At 35.4% G+C, this 26,867-nt stretch overlaps 2 protein-coding genes across 2 annotated transcripts; one reads left to right on the forward strand and one right to left on the reverse strand.

Moving 5' to 3' along the window:
* The first annotated feature begins 620 nt into the window (after positions 1-620).
* On the forward strand, positions 621-13,448 carry LOC145605018 (putative inactive ATP-dependent zinc metalloprotease FTSHI 5, chloroplastic). Its single transcript, XM_081661028.1, has 19 exons — positions 621-1,777; positions 3,553-4,027; positions 4,243-4,446; positions 4,523-4,816; positions 4,912-5,181; positions 5,895-5,984; positions 6,063-6,194; positions 7,544-7,717; positions 8,663-8,784; positions 8,891-9,092; positions 9,585-9,713; positions 9,857-10,039; positions 10,264-10,383; positions 11,279-11,464; positions 11,621-11,695; positions 12,263-12,322; positions 12,437-12,544; positions 12,832-12,912; positions 13,001-13,448. Exons 1-19 carry the CDS (start codon positions 801-803, stop codon positions 13,070-13,072), a joined length of 3,954 nt encoding a protein of 1,317 aa, XP_081517154.1. The 5' UTR covers positions 621-800; the 3' UTR covers positions 13,073-13,448.
* Positions 13,449-13,780: 332 nt separating this feature from the next.
* Positions 13,781-17,472, reverse strand: LOC145605942 (uncharacterized). The gene is made up of 2 exons (XM_081662010.1): positions 14,829-17,472; positions 13,781-14,231 (listed from the first exon to the last, which is right to left on the reverse strand). The coding sequence occupies exons 1-2, from the start codon at positions 17,470-17,472 to the stop codon at positions 13,813-13,815; spliced, it is 3,063 nt and encodes a 1,020-aa protein (XP_081518136.1). The 3' UTR covers positions 13,781-13,812.
* Between the last annotated feature and the right edge of the window lie 9,395 nt (positions 17,473-26,867).

The raw sequence follows: 26,867 nt of genomic DNA on the forward strand, positions 1-26,867 counted from the left end.
ACCTAAAAATCAACTAAATATGCGTAAAAACGTATTCCCAAATCCGCCCCAAAAAATTAATTTTTTGGGCCAAATTATGCCCAAAACCCGCCCAAAATCGGGCCAGGCCAACGGGTTGGGCTAACCTTGATCACCTCTAACATAAACAATAAGAAAAGTTTTATAAAGGTAATTTAATTACATTCAATCATTAATAATTGGTTTTTAGTCATTTAAAATTGATTCTTTACTAATAAAGTGTAGATAATGTTTTTTTTTTTAAAAAAAAAGTGTAGATAATTTTTATTTGAATTGGGTTATTTTTACGCATATTGGGGTAACTTTTATTAATTTCAGGGGTAACTTTTAATCACTTTAGGCTATTTTTATAATAGATGTACAATAATTATTGTACACCCGATTTTTTTAAGATTTTGTGCCTATATATTTTTTTTTTGACAGGGAAGTTTGTGCCTATATTAATATTATGTTAATTACCATGTCAAAATATTTGAAGCTATTCACCTCACTTGTTAATCGCAACCCGAATACAAATCAACTTGACCTATATCGCAAAACCCACCGGCTAAGTCGGCGAACCTATCCTCGGCACGACCACAATCACTTTGAACTCGACCCCAGACCCTTTTCTGATAAACCCCAGTATCTGTCATCCTTCCCCAAATTACTCTACACTTCTTCACTCTTTCACAAACACTGCAAAATCCCCCCAAAACCTCAATAATCTCCATGAAATCTTGACCTTTCTCTCACTTTCTCTCCCATTCTCCCAATTTCCCACTAAAATTCTCCATTTCCACATGTTTTCAACATGCCCACCTTCTTCAAACTCCATTGTTACTCCTCTTCATTCAATCCCACATCACACTCTCCCCCATTTCACTCACCACCCCCGTAAACGAAAATTTCGAGCTTCTTCTTCCAAAATTGTAGCAAAAAATCAATACCCATGTCGTTCAATCCTCTTTTTTAGGAAAAAATCATCTGGGGTTTGCTTCTCCAGTAATTTTGAAGCTTCCCAAGTGGTTAATTCTAGTGTAATTTCGAATAACTGTGAAAAAACTGATGTGAAAGATGGTTTGTTTAGTTGTATTTCAAAGTCAATTGTGTTTACATTGTTTTGGATTGTGATTGGGATGTGCCCAATTCGTGGGCATCAACCTAATGCTATTGCTTTGCCTGTGATTAGTAGTTTGTTGTGGGGAAAGAAGGGGAAAATTGTGAAGGAAGAGCCTGCATTGGTTTCATGGAAGGAGCACGAGTTTTCGGGTTATACACAGAGGTTGTTAGAGGGTGTTTCGGGTGTGTTGAAGGTGATGAAGGAGGTTAGGGAAGGGGAGAGTAGTATAGAGGCTTTAGAGGCTGCTTTGAAGGGGGTTAAGTCAAAGAAAAATGAGCTACAAGGTGAGATAATGAGTTCACTTTACGCCGATTTGAGAGTTCTTAAGAATGAGAAGGAAGGGTTGGCTAATAGGGCTGACAAGATACTTATTAAGGTATTGAGGGCGAAAAGGGAGCAGGATAAATTGTTGATTGAGTTGAAAGAGAGTCGCAGAGATGAGGAGGTGAGAGAGAGGATAGATAAGTTGGTGGAGGAGTTGGATAGGGGTGAGAAGAAGTACAATGAGCTGCAGAAGAGGATTGGGGAGATTGAGGATAAGATATCGAGAAGGGAAACGATGGTGTTTAGTATCGGTGTCAGGGAGCTTTCGTTTGTTGAGAAGGAATGTGAGCTCTTGGTGAAGAAATTTACTCGCGAGATTAGGCAAAATGCTAGGTAAATTGGTGAAGTTTGCTATTGATTATTGCTTTTTTACAGTTAAAGTATGCTAATTATAAGTTTCAATGATGTATAAACTGTATATCATAATTGATTAGTACCTTGAGATGGATTAGTTTTCAGTTACATTGGCCTTCAACTACCCTGTGAATTGACAAATTGGAGAATTCCGTTCATCATTGCAATTCCAAGATTTTTGGAACAAATTCTTGTAGATAATGTTTGAAGATGTGTTCTTTAGCACCTCTCTTGTTATTTTTTGAAGATATTAGAGGTTTTGAACATTCAATGTAGCTAAAATATGAGCCTAGTGCTATCTCTTGTATGTAGATTTGCAATCATATCAGCATGTATAAGTCCTTAATAAAAGATTATAATGGTGGTAATGTAATGGTCTGTAACTACGTCACAGAAGAGGCTTTATTTGGTTACTGTTGTACATTGGGCAAACAAGTGATTCCCATGTGAGGACTTTCGTATGGGAAAAAATTGGTCCATAAGCAAATCAAAGAGAAGAGTATTATGTATGGGAGCAACCAATCTTCGTTTTTTTTTCTCTGGCCTTACAGATTATTTATTATTTGTGACGCTGCCTCTTCTCCCTTTTTTTGGGGGTGGTGGTGATTGGGGTGGGGGGAGGGGAGGGGAGGGGAGGTTATTTGAATTTGTTGTTTTGTTAATTGTTACTCTGAGAGAAATTATTGAGATTGGGAATCAGTTTAAGTCACTAGTTTTCTTGGCCTGCTTCACATTGTTCTTTTTTTTTTGGGTCGTTTTTGGGGGGGGGGGGGGTCATTCGGGTGTAGGAGTCTGTTCAGAAGATTCTGTGGGCATCTAATATAATCAATAAGGATAGGGGAAAAAAAGTGCAGGAGAAGGTGGAGCTCCATTTTCATTCCAAATCTCCCCAATTTTATAGGGATGTTTATTAAATAGAAGGAAATTGGATCTCTCCCTTGCCCTCTTTTTTCTTCCCCAATCTATTATCCAAGTAGGGAGCTTGTTCTGCCCCTCACCCGCCGCTCGCGCGCACGTGCGTAAGTGCGTTGTTCCCATTTCCCCCTTTCTCTCCGTATCTTCTTGTCTAAACAAAGTGTAAGTCACCTATTTTCCCCATTGAGGTGCTGGGTGGCTTCTTGATTGTTGCTTATGTTGGGTGATTGCTTTTCTGCAATTTTGCGGATTTTGTAGTTGGAAAAGAATGATAAATCTTTTAAGAAGTTGCAGCTACTACATAGTAATATTTTACGTGATTTAGTAATTTTGTGCCTTGCTATTGGCAAATGCACCTGGATGTTGCCCATAAGCTCATTTCTCAGTAGACTGCTAGTCCTTTTAAATCATATTACTACCTCCGTTTCATATTATTTGCAACAATTTGACATAAAGTAGAGAGGAAAAATGTCTAATCATTGCAAATAATATGAAATGGAGGTAATATTTAGTTTCTAAATCTTACATCTAGCAAAAGGAGAAATAATTAATATTAAGTAGTGTGGTCATCCATGGCTTTCCTATTAAAGCCAATGCCAGTTTAATTTTGTGCTACATCAGTCTTTTCCATTTAATTGGGTAGGGTCGTAGGGACACATCGAATGGTGAATGTTAAGAACAAATGCACCTCATTTGCTGATTTTTGATGTTAATACCTGGCTGCTTGTGCTTGTATCTTTATCTCTCTGTTGCAGTCGTTCCTGTAAGTAAGAAGTCCATCAGAATTTTTTTTAAGCAAATTTGTTTTATCTTACACTATTATGGCTGTATCATTGCAGTCCGCGTGAAATGCCTTCTGTAGCATATTCTAGAAATGATATACAGAAAGGCTTAGAAGCTGCTCAAAGAGAACACTTAAAACAGATGGTATTGCCTGGCGTGGTGGATTTGGATGATGCACTCGGACCACTCTTTGAAGGGGAGCTAACAAACTTTGCACAGCGTGTAAAGCAAGCGCTTGAAGAATCCAAGAGTCTGCAAAGAGAACTAGAGGCTCGTATTCGTAAAGATATGAGAAAACACGGGGAGGAAAAGCGTATTCTAGTGAATACACCAGAGGATGAGATTGTGAAAGGTTTTCCAGAAGCTGAATTGAAATGGATGTTTGGCAATAAAGAGGTCACTGTCCCTAAGGCTGTAAGCATCCACTTGTATCATGGATGGAAGAGATGGCGTGAAGATGCAAAAGCAAAGTTAAAAAAAAGTGTATTGGAGGATGTTGATCTTGGTAAACAATATGTGTCTAAGAGACAGGTAATTTCCCATGCATACTGTTTGTTATAAAGCATGCTCTCTGAGTCCACACACACACCTGTCAAGTAATTGACATGTATGAGTAATTCATGCACGAATGTGTACAAGGTTGCGCATTTTTATGCAGGAGAGAAATATCACTTGCTTGGAAAGAAACAATTTGTGATTCTTAGAAATATAGTCTGCTGAAGGTTTTGCTTACATATATTTCCCAGGAGCGCATTATATTGGATCGCGATAGAGTGGTGTCGAAGACATTTTACAATGAGGAGAAGAATCGGTGGGAAATGGAGTCCATTGCAGTTCCATGTGCTGTCTCCAAGAACCTTGTGCAGTATGCTCGAATAAGGCACGATTGGGGTGCCATGTACATTGGACTAAAGGGGGAGGAAGATAAGGAATATTATGTCGACTTAAAGGTCATACTTTGTAAACAACAGTTAATCTTTAGTGGGTATGGTTTTTGGTGTTTCTTACAAGAACTTATTATTACAGGAATATGAACTTATTTTCGAAGATCTTGGAGGGTTTGATGAATTGTATCTCAAAATGCTTGCATCTGGTGTTCCGACTGCTGTACACGTTATGTGGATTCCACTGTCAGAGTTGAATATCTATCAGCAAGCTCTTTTGGTGGCAAGACTGTCTCATCAATTATTTAATGGGATATGGAACAACCAATATGTCTCTCGTGGGAGAGAGTTGTTGTTGGACGAAATAAAATACATTAATGATGATGTGTTGATGGTGTTTGTGTTTCCGATTGTGGAGTTCCTAATACCTTATCCGGTATTCTTGTTTGTCACATTTTATTTTGTCTGTTTAATTAATTATTTTATTCATTTACTCTTTGATAGTCATTCCAGATTGTTTCCACTCTGTAGTTGAGGATAAGGTTGGGAATGGCTTGGCCTGAGGAATACGATGAGACTATTGGATCAACATGGTATTTGGAATTGCAATCTGAAGCAGAGTATAGTTTCAAATCAAGAAAATCAAATACGCTCCGTTATTACTTTTTCTTTCTCGTCAGAAGTGCTATATATGGATTTGTGTTGTACCATACGTTCCAGTTTATGAGGAAAAAGCTCCCTAGAATACTTGGTTTTGGGCCTTACCGCCGAGATCCAAATTTTCGGAAGCTTGGGAGATTGGTATGTCTTCAGCTTCAGCTTCAGCTTCGTAATGATCTATCCTCTAGTTACAGTTATTGTAACTGCCACCCGATATAGAACTTGAGATGTTAGTTCTTTACTTCTTAATCACTACTACCATGGTATAACAGTATGTTATCACATAATCCTATTTGCTTGCAATAGAAATTTCAAGTGCTCCCAACATTTTATTTTTCTTGAACTTGCAATTCTTTCCTACATGACTAAACCTTTCGCACTCCCAACATTGTGGCTTTCCTTTGTTCCAATAATTTGCAGTGTCATGGTTAGTCTCTGTACGTATTTAGCAAGAAGATTTAGTTTAATACACTTTACTACTATATTTTCCTATACTAATCTATATCAAAAATATTTTAACAGATATTTGTTTCTTGCTATGTGCTGAAAGTAGTATGTGGACTAATTTTAACACCTCTTGTTTTTTAGACCCTTTACTTATTGCATAATATCATTCACATTCAATGAGCTGGTGAGTTAGTTTTATCTTTCATTCCCCTCCCCCTCCCCTGATCTCTCTCTCTCTCTCTCTCTCTCTCTCTCAATCTCTCTCTGATTTGAATGCCTTAAAGCAATTGTAACCTATCTCTCTGATTTGAATGCCTTAAAGCAATTATCTTCTGCGTTTTTTACTGCCCTCTTTTCAGCTGTTTTTTGATGTATAAATAGTGTGATGTATTGGGTGTTTATTTCAGCAAAGGTACGTGAAATTTAAGAGGCGGAGGATATTAAGAAAAAGGAGAGCTGGGGTTGATCCAATCAGAACAGTGTTTGATAACATGAAGGTAAAAGCTTGTATGCTGATTGCTGAGTATATTTTTAAATTACTTCTTGTTGGATACTGATGGCTCTCTGTTCTTCAGAGAGTGAAAAATCCACCAATTCCACTGAGAGATTTTGCAAGCGTGGATTCTATGAGGGAGGAGATTAATGAAGTTGTGGCTTTTTTACAAAATCCAAGTGCATTCCAGAAGCTTGGAGCTCGTGCACCTCGGGTATGTTCATTTTTAAGAATTAACTTTACAGAAAAGTTTGTTGTTTTTGGTGATTGTTATTTTAAGAACTTTGCTATACAGAAAACTAAGTAATAATTCTGTTTTGTCAATAACTCTGAAACCAACTACAATTGAAGAATCATAATAGAATAGATGATAAGAGATATTCTGAACAAACCATGCTCTCTTATGTGGCTTGAGATGGTGTAACTAACCAAGCATTTAGAAATTTTTATCCAAATTATAAGTAGATTGCTATCTGGAAGGGTTTCTGTTGGAAACCACATCATGTTTATAGATGATATCACATTCAAACCACAGCAATAGGCTGAAAGTAACTCTTTCCAGAAACAGAGAACAACAAATATTACTACTTCCATGAATGACTTTGGGGACCTATCAGCTCTATGAAAAGCTCTTGGGGGCTGTTTGGTCAAGGGTTTCAAGAAACAAAATTGAAAGCAACACCCCTAATTCCCTATAATGATGTTTGGTAACTATGGTTGGCCATTCTCTTATTTTTAATTTCCCTTTTTCCCCCTTTTCGCCTTTTTCATTTTTGGAGTTCCCTAAAAGCCCTGTCATGATTTTTTACCCTCCTTTGGTACCCATTTACCTCTACACCATAGCCATATTTGACCTATTTTGACTAACACCACATATAGTCATATACACTATGACCATCTTGACCAACAACCCATGACGACCCCACCACGGCACCGGCTGCCACAAGCCCCAACGGCTCCAGATCCTGATATGCCACACCCACAAGAGCCGCAAACAGCCACTAACTCCCAGCCTCACCACTTAAATCTCCACCTCCACAACCTTTTCCCATAGTTCCAATGCCTTCAACACCTCTTTTAAGTTTTAAATACAAACCCTCCAAGGCACCAAGTCAACAACCAACCAAAAATTCATTTGGTTACTGCCACAAGCCCACAACTACTGACTATGACATGAGACCAATTGGCAAGCATCAGTCACAAAAAACAAGTTGTTTGAATTAGGTATGAATCGGGCCCATTTTGGGTCAGTCCCACTTTCATATTGGATCTGTATCAGGTTGGTTCTGGTTCAAATTTGGGCTGATTCAAATAGGGTCCGGTCCATATTGGGTCTGATTAAATTTAGATTTAGTTTTAATGATGACATCAACGTAATGTCGTAATTTAATTTAGTTATTCTAAGCATATTTTCATTTCTCTTGGGCACTTAGCTTTCGGGACAGTAAACGAGCTTTCTGATTTCGAATAATTTTCAATATAATTTGTGCTATTCGTTTCATTAATAATTTACCAGCTTTGGCAAGCTTAATTGCTATTGAACTGATGTCTTGTTACTTGCAGGGTGTTCTTATAGTTGGTGAGAGGGGGACTGGAAAAACCTCCCTAGCACTGGCTATTGCTGCAGAAGCCAGGGTGCCTCTTGTTGAGGTCAAAGCACAGCAGTTGGAAGCTGGACTCTGGGTTGGGCAAAGTGCATCCAATGTCAGAGAATTGTTCCAGACAGCAAGAGACTTGGTAGATCTCTATAGACATAACTTTTGTTTCCTTTATCTGTATGCTCAAGTAATAAAGAATCTCTTTTCAAAAAAAAAAAAAAAAAAATGCAGAATCCGAGTTCAAGATCTTAAGCAGTGGTGTTAATTTTAACAACTAGAGGAGTATGTTTTGTAGTCTTTGTTACTTACCATCGCCCCCAATGCTTTGGTTTAGAAGGGGGTTCTGATGAATATAGGCTTTAGCTGTACAATTGTGAAGGAAAAAATTTCATCTAATTGCTGATGTAAGAGACAACTTACCAGTCTTCTTCTATCCACAATTCTCATGTCAAATAATTAGCAAAGTATAGTTTTACTCGGACATTTTGATTTAGATCATTTTAATCCAAAGTTGGTAAATTGCTCATTATAGGCTCAATCAACTTTGTTGCAAATATTCAGAGTTATCTCAGTCAGTTCTGTTCAGAAATCATTATGGGGGATAAGAGCAAGTCTTGGAGGCCTTGTTCTGAAGAAGTAGATGATATTCTTCTATTTTTTTTTTTTGAAAGCATATTCTTCTATCTTTTCTAATTTCATAATGGCTTTCCAAGGGAAAGTATCATATTTGTTAAAAATCTCAGCTGTTAATGAAAAACATGGTTAACCGTATACTTTCATTGTAAACCTAAGTAGTTTTGTTTGCTGAATTTGGTTTTATTGCTATGAAGTATCTTGATGCTTTCTTTTTGTGTGTATTCCTCATGAAAGCTGAAGGTGAAAGAAGAAAAAAAAATTCCCTAGCATGTTAAGGCATGGCTACACATGATATTTATCTTCTCAATTATATCTTATTGTACCCTTTAAAAAGAAATTCATCATATACTCCATAGTTACTTTGTCTCTTTTGTATGTGTTTATTTCACTCCAAAAGTTGGGAAGGTCTTTATGGTTTACTAATAATGTTATATGATTCTATCCTTAGGCACCTGTTATAATATTTGTGGAAGATTTTGATCTGTTTGCTGGTGTCCGTGGAAAGTTTATCCATACGAAAAAGCAGGATCACGAGGCTTTTATCAATCAAATGCTTGTGGAGCTTGATGGGTATTCTTCCTTCTATGACCAATTTCTTAGTGTGCTTATTATATTAAATCACTCGTATTAGCTAATTGAATATATGAGGTTGGGAAATTGGATCCAAATTGTGCAGGTTTGAAAAACAAGATGGTGTGGTTGTGATGGCTACTACAAGAAATTTGAAGCAAATTGATCAAGCTTTATGTCGTCCTGGTCGAATGGATAGAATATTTAATCTGCAGCGTCCAACTCAAGCAGAAAGAGAGAAGATATTGCGCGTTGCAGCAAAAGGAACTATGGATCCTGATGTTATTGATTTTGTGGATTGGAAAAAGGTGATCTGAAACACTAATTTAATGTGTTCTATCTTTTGTGAGCCATAGATTTTTTTTCTTGTAGTGCTTTCCTATTATTCCTTACTCTAATTGGAATACTGAAGACCAATATATCTTGTTCTGGTGCTGTACATTTTTTTATTAGTGCATGTAATTATATTTTATGATTTGAACCCATCTTTAGTTGTTTTCCCTGGATTTTATATATTTATTTTTTTTTTTTTATCTGGAAAACAAATAAGAGCTAAAAGAGGCATGTATTCTTTGTCTACTGACTTTACTCTAATACTCTTGCATCCATTTACCCCCCTGGTGGATAAATCGCCGAACAACTGAACAAGTTGTACAGGCAGTGCAGCCTAGCTTCTATAACTATTGATTTATGGTTTTGAGTTGGAAATTGTACTTTCAGAGTTTCAGTGATCACTTATCTAGTTCTATTTTATACTTATGTCAATTCTGAAACAGTTGGTTCTAACTTCCTTGTTATAGGTAGCTGAAAAGACATCCCTTCTGCGCCCTATTGAGCTGAAACTCGTCCCTGTGGCTCTGGAAGGTAGTGCTTTCAGAAGTAAATATCTTGACACAGATGAGCTGATGAGCTACTGTAGTTGGTTTGCGGTTAGTGGCCAATTTTACTAATTTCTCAACTACACTGCTTTTACCTAGGTCAAATCCTTAACATGGAATTTCAGCCATAGGCCTACTTCATCTCTTTTCATGATAATAACCATATAACTTATGATCCTGCTGTTTACATGTAGACTTTCAGTGCTTGTATCCCTAACTGGTTAAGGAAAACAAAAGCCACGAGAAAGATAAGCAGTGTGGTTGTGAACCATCTGGGACTGACATTGACAAGAGAGGATCTACAGAGCCTTGTTGATCAAATGGAACCTTATGGTCAAATTAGCAATGGAATTGAATTATATACTCCTCCACTTGATGTAAGATTTTTCCGTCTATCAACTTATTTTTGTTTTGAGCCATTTGTCCATTACGTATGTCTGGCAAGTTTTAATTGTATACATAGTATAATTTGGCACTTAAATAGTGTCTCTGTTTTGTTGGTCTTAGTATTGCTAATTGATCCAGTGATCCAACCTTGTTTTCCTAAAGATATACAATGCTCTAGATCAATCATATAAGCCTTACATATATATATTGACAGTGGACAAGGGAGACAAAGTTTCTGCATGCTGTATGGGCTGCTGGTCGTGGTCTAATTGCTCTTCTTTTGCCAAATTTTGACGTTGTTGATAATATATGGCTTGAGCCCCTGGCCTGGGAGGTTAGTAATTTTGTAATCTTTTGCCTTTTTATGTTGATTTATTTTTGTACATAAAATATGAGAAAGCTTGCCAAACTGCAATCTGTTAGAAGAATATTCTAAGCAAAGGTGAAAATTAGAACTTGGACGCATTTGTCTCTATGAATAAAATTGATGAGCGCTCCTATTATTATACAATTGAGTTGCTTTTCAAAATTTTCTCATCTCAGTAATGCGTTCATCAGCCTACCATATAACTGCACGCTTTTGAATAATGCTTAAACTTACATTCTTTAATCGTATTGAAAGGTTGAGTTTGATAGCAGAACTCTGTTATTTTCTAGGTCAATTGGCCATATTGGATGTGAAATTTGCTAGAAAGGAGAGATATTTTGCTCTCTGGTTATATCTGTCTTGCTATCCTTATCATATCCATTCTTCTCCTCTCTTTTTTGTTGAGAATCTGATTTATTTTCTGATATATATGTCTGAGTGTTCCTACTTGGAGTAGTAATAAAAGAGAGGAAAACTGGATTGATATGACTATGTGAGGTAATCATGATAAATGGCAGTTCTTTTGTTGAGAATTGTCTCTTGTGCTATACAATCTGAGCTATAAATCTACTTAAAATAAAAACAAAAAAAAGGAATACTGGATTGATATTACCATTTGAAGTAGTCTTGGTAGTTCTTTTTTCTTTTCATGCCCAAGCTCAGGAAGGCAGCTCTATATGTAGTTAGATTGGCTGTTAGTTCTGCTTTGGTTTCCCAAATTTATACTTTATATTTTCCTTTCCCAATTTTAGTTGTTAGTGATTAGTGATTACATATTAACAATGCAGGCCAATAACTTGTCTGGCTGTACTAGTCAAAGTTTTATGGTCAAGCAGTGTAATTTTTTGTGATACCTGTGCAGGGAATTGGATGTACCAAGATCACTAAAGCTAAAAATGAAGGCTCTATGAACGAAAATGTAGAAACTATATCATATCTGGAGAAAAGGCTGGTGTTTTGCTTTGGATCACATGTTGCAGCACAATTGCTACTTCCTTTTGGGGAAGAAAATTTGCTGTCTGCTTCAGAACTGAAGCAGGCACAGGAGGTGGGTTGTATGTTGGGACTTCACATGCTAAATCTTGTGTAGAATTTATAAATACTGCATCGTCGCACTTTTGCTTCTCTTTCATCTTTTCTCAACCTCAAATCAATTAAATAGTGATGCTTTGATGTGAACCTTGTAAATTGTTATTTGCCACAGATAGCTACTAGGATGGTGATTCAGTATGGATGGGGGCCTGATGACAGTCCTACAGTTTACTATCATGGAAATGCGGTATTGTTCTTATACTCAATCTTTGATATCTATTATTGTCATAATTACGGGCAGGAAAGTTAAACTGGTGTTTGATCTTTAAATATCATTAGTGGCAAATCAAGAGGGAGAACTGCTAGATACCTCACTTGAGAGCGCCAGTTGCATTCTTGATCATTTGACAAGTGTCCACCTTCTTTTTTCTCCAACCCCCCCCCCCCCCCCCCCCCCCCCCCCCCCCCTTTTTTTTTTTTTGGTACTACCTTTGTCCATATAACTTCCCATTTGATTACTGGTCAATTAAGAAAACTTGTATTGCCCTCATTTAGCATTAGGGTGAAACTGTGGGCACTTGAAGAAAGAATTTAGAGATGATTTACCTTTTTGGGATTTAACTAGATTTACATCAGCCGATGCATTAAAAGAAGAGTAAAATTATAAGCAGCGCTGATGCTTCACCCATCTTTCTCATTTATTGGTATCCCTTTTTTATATATAATTTAAAATATAACTTTGAATTCTATAAAATCTACTTATTATCTTTAGTTCTGCTGCTTTCTATTATCCTCTATTTTAAATCTTTTACAGGCTACCGCTCTAAGCATGGGAAACAAGCATGAATTTGAGATGGCAGCTAAAGTTGAGAAGGTTTGTACACCATTCAGTTTTTCTAATATATTAGGCACTTCTACTAAGGCTTTCATAAATTTGTTGATGCACCATCCATGATTCAGAAACTGAAACCTTGCGTTTCTTTGGCAGATGTACTATCTTGCATATGACAAAGCTAAAGATATGCTACTGAAAAATCGATCAGTGCTGGAAAAAATTGTTGATGAATTGCTTGATTTTGAAATCTTGACAGGAAAGGTATGACCTGTTCTGCTATTGAAATGATAGCTTGTTTCACTAAGTCGTAAATATGCATAGTCATTATTTCTTAAACTATGTGCCCTAGGTAGCTTACCAATTGTTCCGAAATGGAGTACTTTTCTTATCACCCTGTACTAGATTTAAAGAATTTAGTTAACTTGGATGAATTTGGAAAATTGCCTGTGTTTTTAGCTACCCCCTTGATTTTAGAAGTGACACTATCTCTCTTCACTATATAATCAAGCTTTCTTGATGGTTTTCGTATTTTCTGTTTCCCTGAATAGGATTTGGACAGAATTCTTGAAAGTAATGGTGGAATTCGAGAGATTGAGCCTTTCTCCCTGTCAAGAGTTTATGAGAGTGAGGTAACACTGTTACAACTATGAATAAATTACTCATATTAGCCTACTTATTCTTAGAATTGATAGTTTGGTGCTCTATTTGTTTCTGCAGTCCTTGTCTGTTAGGTATCTCGATGATGATGGCAGTGCATCAGAAACTGCTCTTCTAGGTGCAGCAACTTAGAAATTGTCAAAGGTATGCAGTTGATCACTTTAGGACACAACTGAATGCCTCTATTTCTTCTGAGGCTCAAATCTCTTTCATCCTGGAGGATGATGATTTTGAGTGGGAGTGAGAAATTGCACGAAGACTGGTACACTCACTAATACATGTTTTTTGCACATGACTGGAGATCATTTGTACATACATAGCATGACATGTAAGAAACTGCCGTTTTTTCTTGTTTTTTTTCTTCACCTGACAATTGTGTACAGAAATTAGCCTGAGCTGTTTTGACCTCGAGATTTTGTAAGCAGTTAAGCCTCATGCTTGTAAAATTTTGATCTTTAAAGTAAAAGGTAAATGAAAAATGAGTTTGACCTCTTTTTTTTGTTCTCCATATTACTCTGTCGTCTGCATTGATCATGGATTGTTGTCTCTTTCACCTGCTATTCTTTAAATCTGGCTTTCTCTTTTAATTTCCGTGACGAGGTAAGGAAAGCTGGCGGAGCTCAACAAAGAAGCTCCCGCCTAATCTTATAATACAGATTTCAATGTACATAACTTATAAACGACTACCAAGTGTAGTCTAATAATCTTTCAACTATATCTGTGCTAGAAGTTTATACTAAGAATAAAAAAATGGAAGCAGAAATAGAAAAGTAGGAATCTACATGAGAAAAATAAAAGAAGAGGGGGGGGGGGGGGGGGGGGGGGGGTGGGTGGAAGAATTACAAGCAATGCTGGTAAATACATGAAATTCTCTACAACAGGCCTGTAACTGGGGATGTGCTAAAGACTGGTTTGTCAATGTTAGGTTGATACTCTTGATATCCATTGTTGTTACAAATGCTCTTCCTCCGAGGCTTCGCTTCTTTGAGCATTGATATAACATCTCTCATTGAAGGCCTCTCCTTTGGTAGTTTAGCTGTGCAAAGAAGGGCGATCCTCAAGACCAGTAACATCTCTTCCTGTATGTACTTGCATTGGCCTGATACTTCGGGATCAAGTACTTCCTCTAATCCTCCGTTCTTTCTAATCTTTTCTCGCACCCACCCGACTGAGTCGATTGATTCTCCAAACATTGGATCTAATGGCTTTTTGCCAGTGATGAGCTCTAGGAGTACGACTCCATAACTATAGATGTCGCTCTTCTCATCAACTTTTAAGCTGTAACCATATTCTGTGACAGAAAATTTCATAGATTCAGTTTCTAGGTGTAGAAAATATTAAAAGAATCTCAAGAATTCAAGTTCAACTATAAATGTAAATGATCAATTAATGCACTCCATATTTGTATCAGTTATATACTTCTTCTATTTTTTTTTCTATATTATTTTTTTTTACAGGAATATACTTCTTCTATTTGAATATGGAAAGATCATTATGTGTTATAGGATGTCCGGAAAAAGTTGTCACATTTTCTAAAATTGTAACAGTTCATGATTGGATTCTATAATGTCCATTTTAAATCAAATGATCTGGTTTGGAGGGGATATTTTGTTAGAAACATCTTTGCACAATCATTTCACATGTTTAATTTGCATCAAATAAAAAAACTTCACATGTTTAATCATATGAACGTTTGGGACAATTTTGCAAAGTTACTCAGGAACAGTCTATTTGGGCATCACTTCTGAATTTCCTGGTTTTTGGTTTTCAAGTGCCTAAGTTTTTATGTGGATGTTCATGATATAAAAAATAACTATGTAAAGAATCAAAATGATACTGACCAATATAAGCAAGATTAACAGGCAAGAAAATGGATATGAATACTCACCGGGAGCAATGTATCCATAAGATCCCGCAACCATGGAGATTGTCTTATCCTTGTCAAGCATCATCTTTGCAAGCCCAAAATCAGCAATTCGAGCATCAAAGTTCTCATCTAGCAAGATGTTGTTTGACTTGACATCGCGATGGATCACTGAAGGATGACAATCATGGTGGAGATAGGACAGGCCTTGAGCTACTCCTAGTGCTATATTATACCTAGACACCCAATCGACTAGCATATTGTTCTTTGGACTTTGCTTACTACCGTGCAATGCTGTTCCCAAATTCCCATTAGGCATAAACTCGTAAACCATCATCACATCATTCTCATTATGCAAGTATCCTATCAATCTAACTATGTTCCTATGCCTCAATCTTCCTAGAAGTTCAACCTCTGCTAGCAAGTTTTCCCCTGCTTCAGCGTCACCTGCTGATCTCCACAACTTCTTCACTGCTATGATCGAGTGTGGCTTTTGGATCTCGGCCTTGTAAACAATCCCGGTTCCACCCATTCCGATCACATTTGATTCCTTCAAGCATGCTAATATGTCGGGAGAGGTGAAGTTCAGCCTTTGGAATGCTACAAGTCTCCAAGGCCATTCTTTGTTGCTGCTTGTAAACCACTCTTCTACTCTACTGCTATACAAATACCATCTTCTATACACCATCCTTCCTGCAAAAAATGCTAGCCCGACAGCTAGAATGGCCGATATTCCTACTGCAAACCCTATGATTACATGGTTAATGTGCTTATGTTTTGGCCGACCTGAATATTTTTCATAGCTCCTAGAGCATGGGGGAAGTACGCCACCACAAAGTCCGGCATTGCCTCTGACTTCATTCGGGTTAATAACAGAAAACATGCCATTTGTGGGTACAGGACCTACAAGTTTGTTGTAGGACAAATTGAGCATTTCCAAAGCAGGTGAGTTCCCAAAGTTTTCAGGTATTTGACCAGTTAAAGAATTGTTAGAAAGGTCAAGTTTAGATAAAGTGGGCATTCCTGCAACTGAGTGAGGAATTTCACCTGAGAGTTGGTTTTCCTTAAGGTTCAAAATGACCAGCTTTTCACATGAAGCAATACTCTTTGGGATCACACCGGAGATATGATTGTAGGAAAGATCAAGGACAGCAAGGGAAGGGCAATTTTGCAACTGGTTAGGAATATGACCATCTAAGTTATTCTTAGAAGCTATGAAATTCTGTAAGTTTTGAATGGAGAGGATCCCTGAAGGCAGAGATGAATAGAGAATGTTGTATGAAACGTCGATGAAGGAAAGCGACAATGAGAGGGAAAGATCATCCGGGATTGCTCCGGTTAGATTGTTGTTTCCTAACTCTAGCCTCTCAAGGTTAGGTAAGGTACCTAAACCAGCAGGAATACTACCAGAAAACTGGTTGTTCTGTATTCTGACTCTGACCAATGAAGCACATTTCGAAAGGCTTACAGGTATAGGACCAGAGAAAGAATTGTTAAAGAGTATAAGTTTTGTGAGATTGCCAGAATCACAAAGATTAGGAGGAATTTCACCTGACAAAGAATTTGATGAAACATCAAGAAATTTCATAGGAGAATTTTTACCTAAATTCACAGGCAAATGACCTATCAGAGAGTTTTTCCACAATGAAAGAGCCTGTAAGTTGGTTAAATTACCAATCTCACTTGGTACTTCACCTGTCAGCTTATTGCACATCAAATTCAGAAGCTGCAGATTCTTCAACCTCCCAAAACTCCTTGGAATTTCCCCGGAAATTCGATTATCTGAAACATCCAAGAACAGCAATGATGAAAGATTTCCCAATTCCCATGGAAGCGCCCCCTCAAACTCATTCATGTACAGATAAACTGTATCAAGCTTCTGTAACTTCCCAAGTTGTGCAGGAATTTTCCCACTTAAACTTCCAACAGCTAAGTCTAAGTACTGCAGATTACTCAAGTTCCCGAATTCTGAAGGTATAGACCCATTAAACTCATTATACCCAAGAATCATAGTCTCTAAAGATGACAGAAAACCAAGTTCAGCAGGAAGTTCCCCTGTAAGATTATTTCCTGACAGGCCTAAAAACTTCAACTTCTGAAGGTTTTGAAATGAAGTAGGGATCGATCCCTCGAAGAAACTCCCTCGAAAGTCTAGCACCTCGAGGGAGTTACAGAAGCCGAGATCATCAGGCAATCCACCTTCAAAGTTGTTACTAGAAGCATTGAGTGTAACAAGCCCTTTTGCTTCACTGAAACCTGCAGGAAACCTACCAATGAAGTCATTTTGGCTAAGATCAAGGCTAACTAATGAGGTAAGATTAGAAAGGGATTTAGGCAAAGACGAAGCAAATGCATTGCAACAAAGATTAAGAACTGTCAAACTCTTAAGGTTTTGTATGTTATCTGGTATCTTCCCACTTATGTTCATGTTGGAAAGATCAAGTTTATCTACAAAACCTTGAGAGTTGCACCAAACACCCTTCCATTCACAATGCGAAGCCGGGTTTTTAGTGTTGTTAGTCCAATCTTTGAGCTGATTCAAGGGATCAATGAAGGAGTCCTTCATTGATAACAAAGTTAAGAGTTCATCATTTGGTGTTGCTAAAACAAGAGAAACACAAAATGAACAAAAACATAAAAAGATCAAAACTTTGTTTATAATTTGCATTTTGCTCAATCAAATCTTTCTTCCCCTTTATTTTTCTTGTTATGAAGACATTTTTTGTGATTTTTTTGGATAAAATGGGAGTGTTTTTTGGAGGTTATGATCAGAGATTATGGAAGAAAAGTGGCAGGTTCTATTCTATAAGAAAGAAATAAAGTTAGATTAAAATGATTGATTAGTGAGTAAATTAATTGATTAGTGAGATGATTAAATTAAGTTAATTCGTGAGGTCTTGGGAATCTAAAACAGCTAAGTAATGTTATGAATGTAAAAGTTTTTTGGAGTTATATTCCGACATTAAAACATGGAGAGAATGTGTTTTGTGGTCATTTACTGACATGCTTCTAGTTTGCATGATTAGGATCATGGTCAACCCAAATTATTTTTCTAATTATAATTATGTTATTAATTTATAGTCTTTTGCCTCTAGTTGATTAAATTACATAAATTAACTTCTTTTTTTTTTAGTGATGTTATCTGTTTTGTGCAGTTTTTTCTTCTTAAAAGCCGTAAGTTTTGTACTTGATAGTTGTTGCACATTAGAACTAAGATTATTGGTCAGAGAATTAGAGAAATTTAACATGCTAATTAAGTAATCTGTATCAGTTTATTTTATCCCTCTATGGCCTCTACATAAAGGTCACTCATAAAAATCAATTGATATCTCGTATAAAGTAACTCTTATCTTAATGTACAAATAACACATTTTAAACCTTCTAACTGACTTGCATTATTAATGCATTAGATTTTTTAATTGGTCTTCCATTAAAGTCACTATTTACAGGTTCAAAAGTCACGAATATGATGATTCCTCTCTGTTTCTTTTACGGTATATGACAACTAATTTGAATTTCGAAACCTTACAAGTTCACCGGGATCCTAGACCAATGAACTTTCATCATCATCAACTCCGGTTCCATACTAGACAAGTCTTGATTATTGAAATTGAATGAAAATTCATTATCAATGTGATTTGAGATCAGAAATGTCATTTTCTAATAGAATTTTTGATATGGATGTTTGCTATTTATGCAACTTAAAGCCCCACAAAATCTGATAACCCCACTATAAAGTTTTTTTTTTGACAAACCACTATAAAGTTTGGTATAAGGACATGCACAAAATATGTTTTTTTGTAATATGTGGTTTGCAAAAATGAATAACAGTTGGTTTTTAATTGTAATTATTCCCAAACTTGTCGTCTGACCTTAATTTTGCCTAGAGAAATTTGCATGCTAATTCAAGAATCTTTGCACCTTATCAGGTGGCAAAAAGTTGCCTATTAACGTCCGACATCTTTAATTTTACCTGTGCCAATTCTCTGACTTGATAAGAATAGGAATTACTTCTGAATTTAAGTTAGGTTTATGATTTTTGTACAAAATTTATACCACCTCCGTTACCATTTAGGGTATGTTCTCTTACGTTAAAATTCAGTTCAGTTCAGTTCAACTCCTAATTTCCTTCTCTTATAAAATATTCAGTTCAGTTCAGTTTAGCTCAATTCAGTTGAGCTCAGTTCAGTTCAGTTTAGTTTAGTTCAGCTGAGTTCAGTCAATGAGAACAGGCCAACTTTGGAATATTTTATGTCTCTCAAATAATACCCCAAAGTTGCAACTAGATGTTAACGGAGGTAATATATATATATATATATATTTTGAATGTCCAAAGAGTTACAAAAGACAATAATATAGATGAGATTTGATAACAGATCTTACGTATAACTAAGTAATCATTATAAGGTGAATCAATAAATTATCGAAAGTGATTTTAAACAAAGAAATTTTGCACACTAGATTAGGCACTACTAAATACTAACCCGTCTTAAGGATAGATAAACCTATTACACAACATGTTACATGTCACGTTAACACACTGTTTATAGATGTATCGGTGTTAACATAATATCGAAGATAATCACAACATTTTAGATATTGGCATATTTGCTATACTCATTCAAAAGTCTAAGTAATATGAAATTAATCAAAAGCAAGGAAGGAATATATTTTTTTCTCAATCATAGATTCAAGGTATGTTCTACTGTGGAGTTCCATTCCTTGCCCATTGAACCCCAATACCTTTCACTGATAGCTCATTCACATGCACTTCTCTGTCTTTAATCAACTTCATTTTATTTTTATTTATTTTAATTACTAGAAAAAATCCAAAATAATTAAACGGTGCATTTCCAAATAAATAAAAATATAATTAAATAAAAATTATATAAATAAAAATTGAGATTTAATATTTAAATTAATAAATTATAAGAGCAATCATTTAAGGGACTTGAATGAAAAAGTTGGAAATTGCTGGAGACCATGTGAAGAAGGGCAGCTTCCCAGGCAACATTGCAAAGATAAAAGGACTACTGTACTATCCCATTATTTGTGGGACACCCCTTTAAATTACCTTTTTACCCTTTTCTTCTTAATTATTTATTTGTTACAATAACTATTCAATTAATTGTATGATTATTTGATTTTGGCATTAAACTTTATGAAATCTTTGTGATTTGTGTAAAATTGTAATTGTGCCCATGTTTTGAGAATCCAAGCTTGTGAGAATTAGTTGCCCCACATGGGATTATGCTACACCACCTTCCTTTTTTCATCATTTATAAGATGATTAACTTGCTCTATTATGCTAAATTATCTATTTTAGATTCCACTCTTTTTTATTTTTATTATCTTTGTCTTTGTGTACTTTTCTCCATGCACTTAATCATGATTATTTTTAGGAAGTAACTTATTAACTCACATGTATTCTTTTTAAGAAAATATAGATATCTTAATGAAAATTAAAGAAGGGAAAATTATCGAAAAATGAAATTGTACATTCATCAATTTTATGCATAAGATTACAATCCGAGGCATTGTCTCGGTGCAAAAACTAGTATCATTTACTAGCATTTATTTTATTTTTCTGATTTCTATTCAATTACTATAGCAATGTAAATTAAGGAGAACACAAGAAGGGATCCCGCATTTGGATGGATACATTCACTTTTATGATGAGAGAAATAATGAGTAAAAAATTATTTTAAGATGTTAGAGTGTTCCAAGTTGGGGTATGAGATCATATTAGTATAAAAAAATTAAATATCACTTCAATTAACTAATAAAAAATACTAGTATAAAATAGAGAAGAAATCATTGATGAAAAATTAAGTTTTTGATAAGTTTATGAAAATAAGTGTAATTATAGTCAAACACAAAATCTTATATGTGGCTGACCATACGGTGTGACCATCAATCATGAGGGTTACTTCGTTAGTGACCTTAGTGTTATAAGGGTTACTCGTTCAGTTTTACAGGGGTTACTTTGTCCGTGTTATAGGGATTACGTAAGGGTTACTTGGTCAGTATTACAGAGGTTACCGGTTTAGTGTTATAGGAGTTACTTTGTTATTTTATAAGTGACCACGTGGTGTGGCTAGCCGCACACAAGACGCACTGTCAATTAAATAAGTTCTTTTTGACGAAAAAAAATCATTTAAGTTAACAAAACATTCTCCGGCGGAAATTTCACCGTATAACTCTTGGACTCTTTATCCCTCGATTAATCGAAAATCTGGTGTTCCCCTCAAAAAAAGTTTTGGATAAGCAAATTAAGCATTTGTCAACGACGAATTTGTTGCAGACAAGATACAATTTTTTTTCAACTTAACTTTGGGCCAAAAAGCTATCTGGGCCGAGAAGTTTCAATGAAATGTTGGAAATCAGGTCCATTGGGTACAAGAACATTTGGGTTTGTACCCAGCCTTTGAGCCATCTAAAATTGGGCCCAGCTTTATGCATGGACCGAACTTTATGGGCTTTTATTAAGTTTGGCCTAATAATAAGTATTCTTCTTCTTCGGCAGCTTACTACACAATCATGTAATCCACCAAATGAAGAAGCATTACACAAGTATAAACCTATACTTCTATATTGAATGGGATTACAAAGAAAATCTTTATTTTCCTAACCCAAATACTAGTTAAATAGTTTAACACGAATGATGGATGTAGTCTGTCATGTAGCCATGGTAAGGTGATTAACTAATCGTTAGATTCATTTGTAGCGATTTGGCATTCATTCGAGTCATATGAATTTTGTTATAATGTCAATTACTATAAGAAATATTTGTAGATGAATTTTAGTCCCTATCAATTTTGAATCTTGCACTGGTTCGATTCAAGTCAATATCAGGTCACAAGTCGTCTAGGTTTTTATTTTTATTTATTTGTGAAAGTGACAAAAAAGTAATTCAATTCAAGTTTTGTAAATTGAACCAAGAACAATTTGGGTTAAGTCCACTTGGATTTGGTGTAGTTATTGACTTGTGGTCCATGAGGATTGGGTTGGATAGATTTTTGTGCAAGTTTAAGTTAGGATTTTGGATCAAGTTTATTTTGCCAGGAATGAAATGCGAGTGAAATTAAATCCTATGTATCTCTAATGCCTTATCCAAAATCACAAATTATAAGATGCACCTGCACCACGCCTATACTTTTGAACATTTAGTAAAAAATTCTGAACAATTGCAAATTTTGAACATGTAGTAAAAACATCTGAACATCGCAAATTTTGAACATTTAGTTAAAAAATCTGAACAATCGCAATGCATCATGCCTATAATTTTGAACATTTATTAAAAAAAAATCTAAACAATTGCAAATTTTAAACATTTAGTAAAAAAAATATGAACAATCGCAATGCACCACGCCTCTACTTTTGAACATTTAGTAAAAAAAATGAACAATAACAAATTTAAACGTTTAGTAAAAAATTATGAACAATTGCAAATTTTGAATTATTACGTGTCACACAAATTTTGAAAGAAGTTTGTCTGACTCGTAATAATTCTACAGTTTTGTAATATAAACTGAACATTTACTGTAAACAAAATGAACATTTCTTTATAAAATATGAACATAAAAATTGCATGTTCATGTTCAGTTTTTGTAATGTGTCCATATTTTTTTACTAAATGTTCATTTTTTTGTAAAATGTTCAATTTTTTTTTTTTTACAAAATGTTCAAAAATATAGACGTGGTGCACCTATTTCTAGGTACACATAATACTAACAAAGCTAAATTTTAGTGAAAATATTTATTTCTATAATGTATGAATGGAAAATAATAATCTAAGCACAACAATTTCTTTATTTCATGTTTGGCCCAATTCGTGTAATGCTCAGTTAGTCAATTTTTTCATGGATAGTGACTAATGAGCAACTTATGACTTTAGTGTTAGTGGGTGATAAATACTCATTATTTTTCAATTAATAAACACACTAATCTTCCCCCACCCCACACTAAACACACACACCAAAAAAATTAAAAAAAAAAAAAAAAAAAATCTAATATATATATATATAAAGGGGAGTTTTTTCCCGAGTTTTTAGAGAGTCACATACGATCTAATTTTCTCAGCGCACCATGTAGGATTATAAATCTTATTAGTAGCCAATTAAATAAGAGATTATTAATTTCTTTTAGAATTAAATATTTCAAATGCCACGTAAGCAAAATTGGCGAATGAGATTTTTAAGTTTAAATTAATTAGATATTAAATGTTATCTTTTAATATTATGAATTTTATCTAAATATATAACAAATTTTAGCACATTAATACAAAAAAAAAAAATCAAACAAACCGTGCATCGCACGGGCTTCATCTAGTTAATAAATAAAATTGAATCTTATTAAAAATGCTAATTACTCGTAATATTTAGAGGTGCCAAAAGTTGACATGACCAGACTTAAGGCTTATTCTGATTGACTGAACTGAACTGAACTTATTAGAGCTGAACTGAATTGAATATTTAATGAGAGAAGGAAATTAAAAACTGAACTGAACCGAACTGAAAATAATCTGAAGAGTATAGGCCCTTAATTCGATCTAATCCAAAAGTAACCCGATTCATATTTCAATTTACATGGAGACAATGATTAAGCATGATTCAAACTCGACCAAAACCTGACCCGACTAGACCTAACAAAACCAAACCTAAAGGCCTGTTCACATTTACTGAACTGAGCTGAAATGAATATTTTATTAGAGAAGGAAATTAAGAGTTGAACTGATTTGAACTAATTGGAGTTGAACTGAACTGAACTGATTGGAACTGAACTGAATTGAACTGAAATTAAGTAAATGTGACCAGACCCTAACTCAGTGACTCAAAATGAGTAATGACACCTCTTTATAGATAATCTTACGAAAATTTGAGTTATGTTATCAAAAAAGAAAAAATGATAGATTTATTTTAGTTGTAAAGTGAAAAAGTCATCATAATCTTTAATTTGTGAGCTTGAATTAATTTTGATAAAAATCATTTTTCATGCATACTACTCGTACAGTAGTCGTATCTTATAATATACTCCGTAATCTTCGTATTAATTTAATTTGTTCCCACTTTATTGGAAACTACTCGTATATGCTCATAATGATTGCGGTTGAACAAGTTGCATTGCGTTGATGATCGAAGGTTGTTGAGGGGGAAGAATTAAAGTAGCAAAATATGAGCTAGTTCATGCTATTATTAATTTTCTAATTTAAAAAAAAAAAAGAAATTTTTTTTTTCTAATTCCTCTTAAATGAAAGAAAACTTTTAATAAAAAAATAAAAATTCTCATCCTTTATCTGATTAAAGGATCAAATAATCAAAGTTCAATTGGCTAATTATGGTCCCAACTCATCAACTTGCATCATCATGTGTTTTATGTGGGATATAAGAAATATATGTATGGCATGGTAGGGTTAGCTAAACGGACCATAAATGCATAATTAACTTGACATTTTTTATTGGAGCTTTAACCATTTTAAGATCTTAACTTATTTTAAGTTTAATCCGATAAGATTAGATATAAACTACTAATAAGTTTAAATTAGTTCACGGTTAAAAATGATCGAAGGGGTAATACATTTATATTTTAAATTTAAACGAACACAGAATGTTGCATGAATATCCACTTTGAAAGATACGTGAGTGGTGCAAAAAAGTATTGTTAGGTGATCTTAATGCAAATTTAGGGCCTAAATTAATGGCTAGGTTGATTTAAGACTATTAGGGCATGTTCTGATTAACTGAATTGAGCTGAACTGAATTAAATAGAACTTATTGGAGCTGAATTGAACTGAACTGAACTGAATATTTTATGAGAGAAGGAAATTAAGAACTGAACTGAACTTATTAGAAATGAACTGAAAATAATCTGAAGAGAACATGTTAGACCCTTATTTTCCAGCCAAAATTAGTACTCCCTCCGTCCTTTTATTAGAGACTCATTTCTCTTTATTATGTGAGTAATAAATGTTTGAAATGAGACTCTAATAAAAGGACGGAGGGATATTGAAGTTCATGTGTGCAATTTGGCAATTTAACATCCAATGCAAGAAGAGACATGAAAACAATGTCCTATTTAGGGCCTATTTTGATTGACTGAACTGAGCTGAGCTGAATTGAACTGAACTGAATTGAACTAAATATTTTATGAGAGAAGGTAATTAAGAACTGAATTTATTGGATTTGAATTTAATTAAACTTAAGCTGTAGAGAACAGACCCTTAGTTGTCAGATTAGCTTTGTGTAATATTACACTTTAATTACACATATCAAAATCAATTCAACTTAAACTATTCAATCGCGTGTACTGAAAATTGTTTGACTAGAAACTACTTATTTAAACCAATCCCCTTCAAGAAATAATATGACTTAAATCGATTCGTAGTTATACGTTGGGTCTATGTATATCATCGTTAGACCATTAAATCAGAGTAAATAATTGAACCATTGGATCGGAGTAAGTGAAAGAGTGTGTTGTGTGCCATTGGGCGTGTGGCTTGTGTGTGGTTGGAACTAGTACGTGTTAATAAGATTATTGGTTTAGCTAACTAAAGAGTGTTGCCTAAGGTTGTTAAAGTTGATACGACATGATAAACCGATACGAAATAAGCGGGTTTGGTGATTGAGTATAAAATATATTCCTGGGCCTCAACCATCAGCTTAAGCTTTTGGTTGAGTTGGTCTTTTAACATGGTATCAGAGCCAATGTGACACAAAGGTCACGGGTTCGAATCTCATCCACCCCTCCGGCCTTCAAAGTGGAATTAATTCGCACCAGGCATGGGTGGGTCTGTGTTGCATCCACATTTCAAGCCCAAAGGGCCTTTCACGTGAGGGGGAGTGATTGAGTATAAAACATATTCCTGGGCCTCAACCATCAGCTTAAGCTTTTGGTTGAGTTGATCATTTTAACATTTGGGTCAAGAATTCTCAATCCATTTAAATAATTGGGTCGACACGAACTCGACACGTAATTAAATGGATTAGGTTGGGTTAAAATTTTCAACCCAAACCGACACGCATAACCTGATTATGTTAATGGATTGAACGTCAACCCGTTAAACTGAATCTGACATGACTTGTCTATTGAAATGATCAAAATAATTGAATTTTTTTATGCCAATCTTACTAACCCTTCAAAGTAGGGATGTTAATGGGGCGGGGCGGGGCGGATGTTGGCCTTCCCATCCCCATCCCCACCTAATATCTTCATCCCCATCCCCATCCCCATCCCCATCCCCGCAGCGGGTTTAATTTTCATCCCCATCCCCGTCCCACCAGGTACAACTCCAAAACCATCCCCGCCCCACCCCCCACTTGGATATCAATCCCCACCTAATCCCCACCAAAGACCCGCCTAATCCCCACCCAAGATCCACCTAATCTCCGTATCTCAAATACAAAATCCTACATAATTGATACGAATTATAAAATAAAACATTCTACACACATTTTTGTGTTATAATATAAGTGTCGTACAAAGTATTATAATTAATATTGTATTTCACGTAATTATTTTATAAATAGCATAAAAGTATGTAATTTTGCTTTAAAAAATATATAAATGTGGGTATGAGGTGAGGATGGGGCGGGTACAAAGTGGGGCGGGGCGGGGATGGGGCGGGTACAATTTAAAATCCACCCCCGCCCCATCACCCATGGCGGGTATGGTTATTATCCCCATCCCCGCCCCACCACCCGCCAAACCGAGACCCATCCCCGCCCCACTGGGGCGGGGATGGGGCGGGTCTCTTACTTGACCCGCCCCACTAACATCCCTACTTCAAACTACCATACATAACTTGGTTGTATAAATATTTTAGTAAAAAAATTTAAGGGGCAAATTTTTTGGTTTGGGCGGACTAAGGGCCTGTTCACATTTACTTAATTTCAGTTCAGTTCAGTTCAGTTCAGTTCAGCTCCAATCAGTTCAGTTCAGTTCAGTTTAGCTCCTAATTTTCCTCTCTCATAAAATATTAATTTCAGCTCGGTTCAGTTCAGTTCAGTTCAGCTCCAATCAGTTCAGTGCAGCTCAGTTCAGCTCTAATCAGTTCAGTTCAATTTA

This window comes from Chenopodium album, chromosome 22 (genome assembly GCF_948465745.1).
Source record: "Chenopodium album chromosome 22, dcCheAlbu1.1, whole genome shotgun sequence".
Lineage (NCBI taxonomy): Eukaryota > Viridiplantae > Streptophyta > Magnoliopsida > Caryophyllales > Amaranthaceae > Chenopodium > Chenopodium album.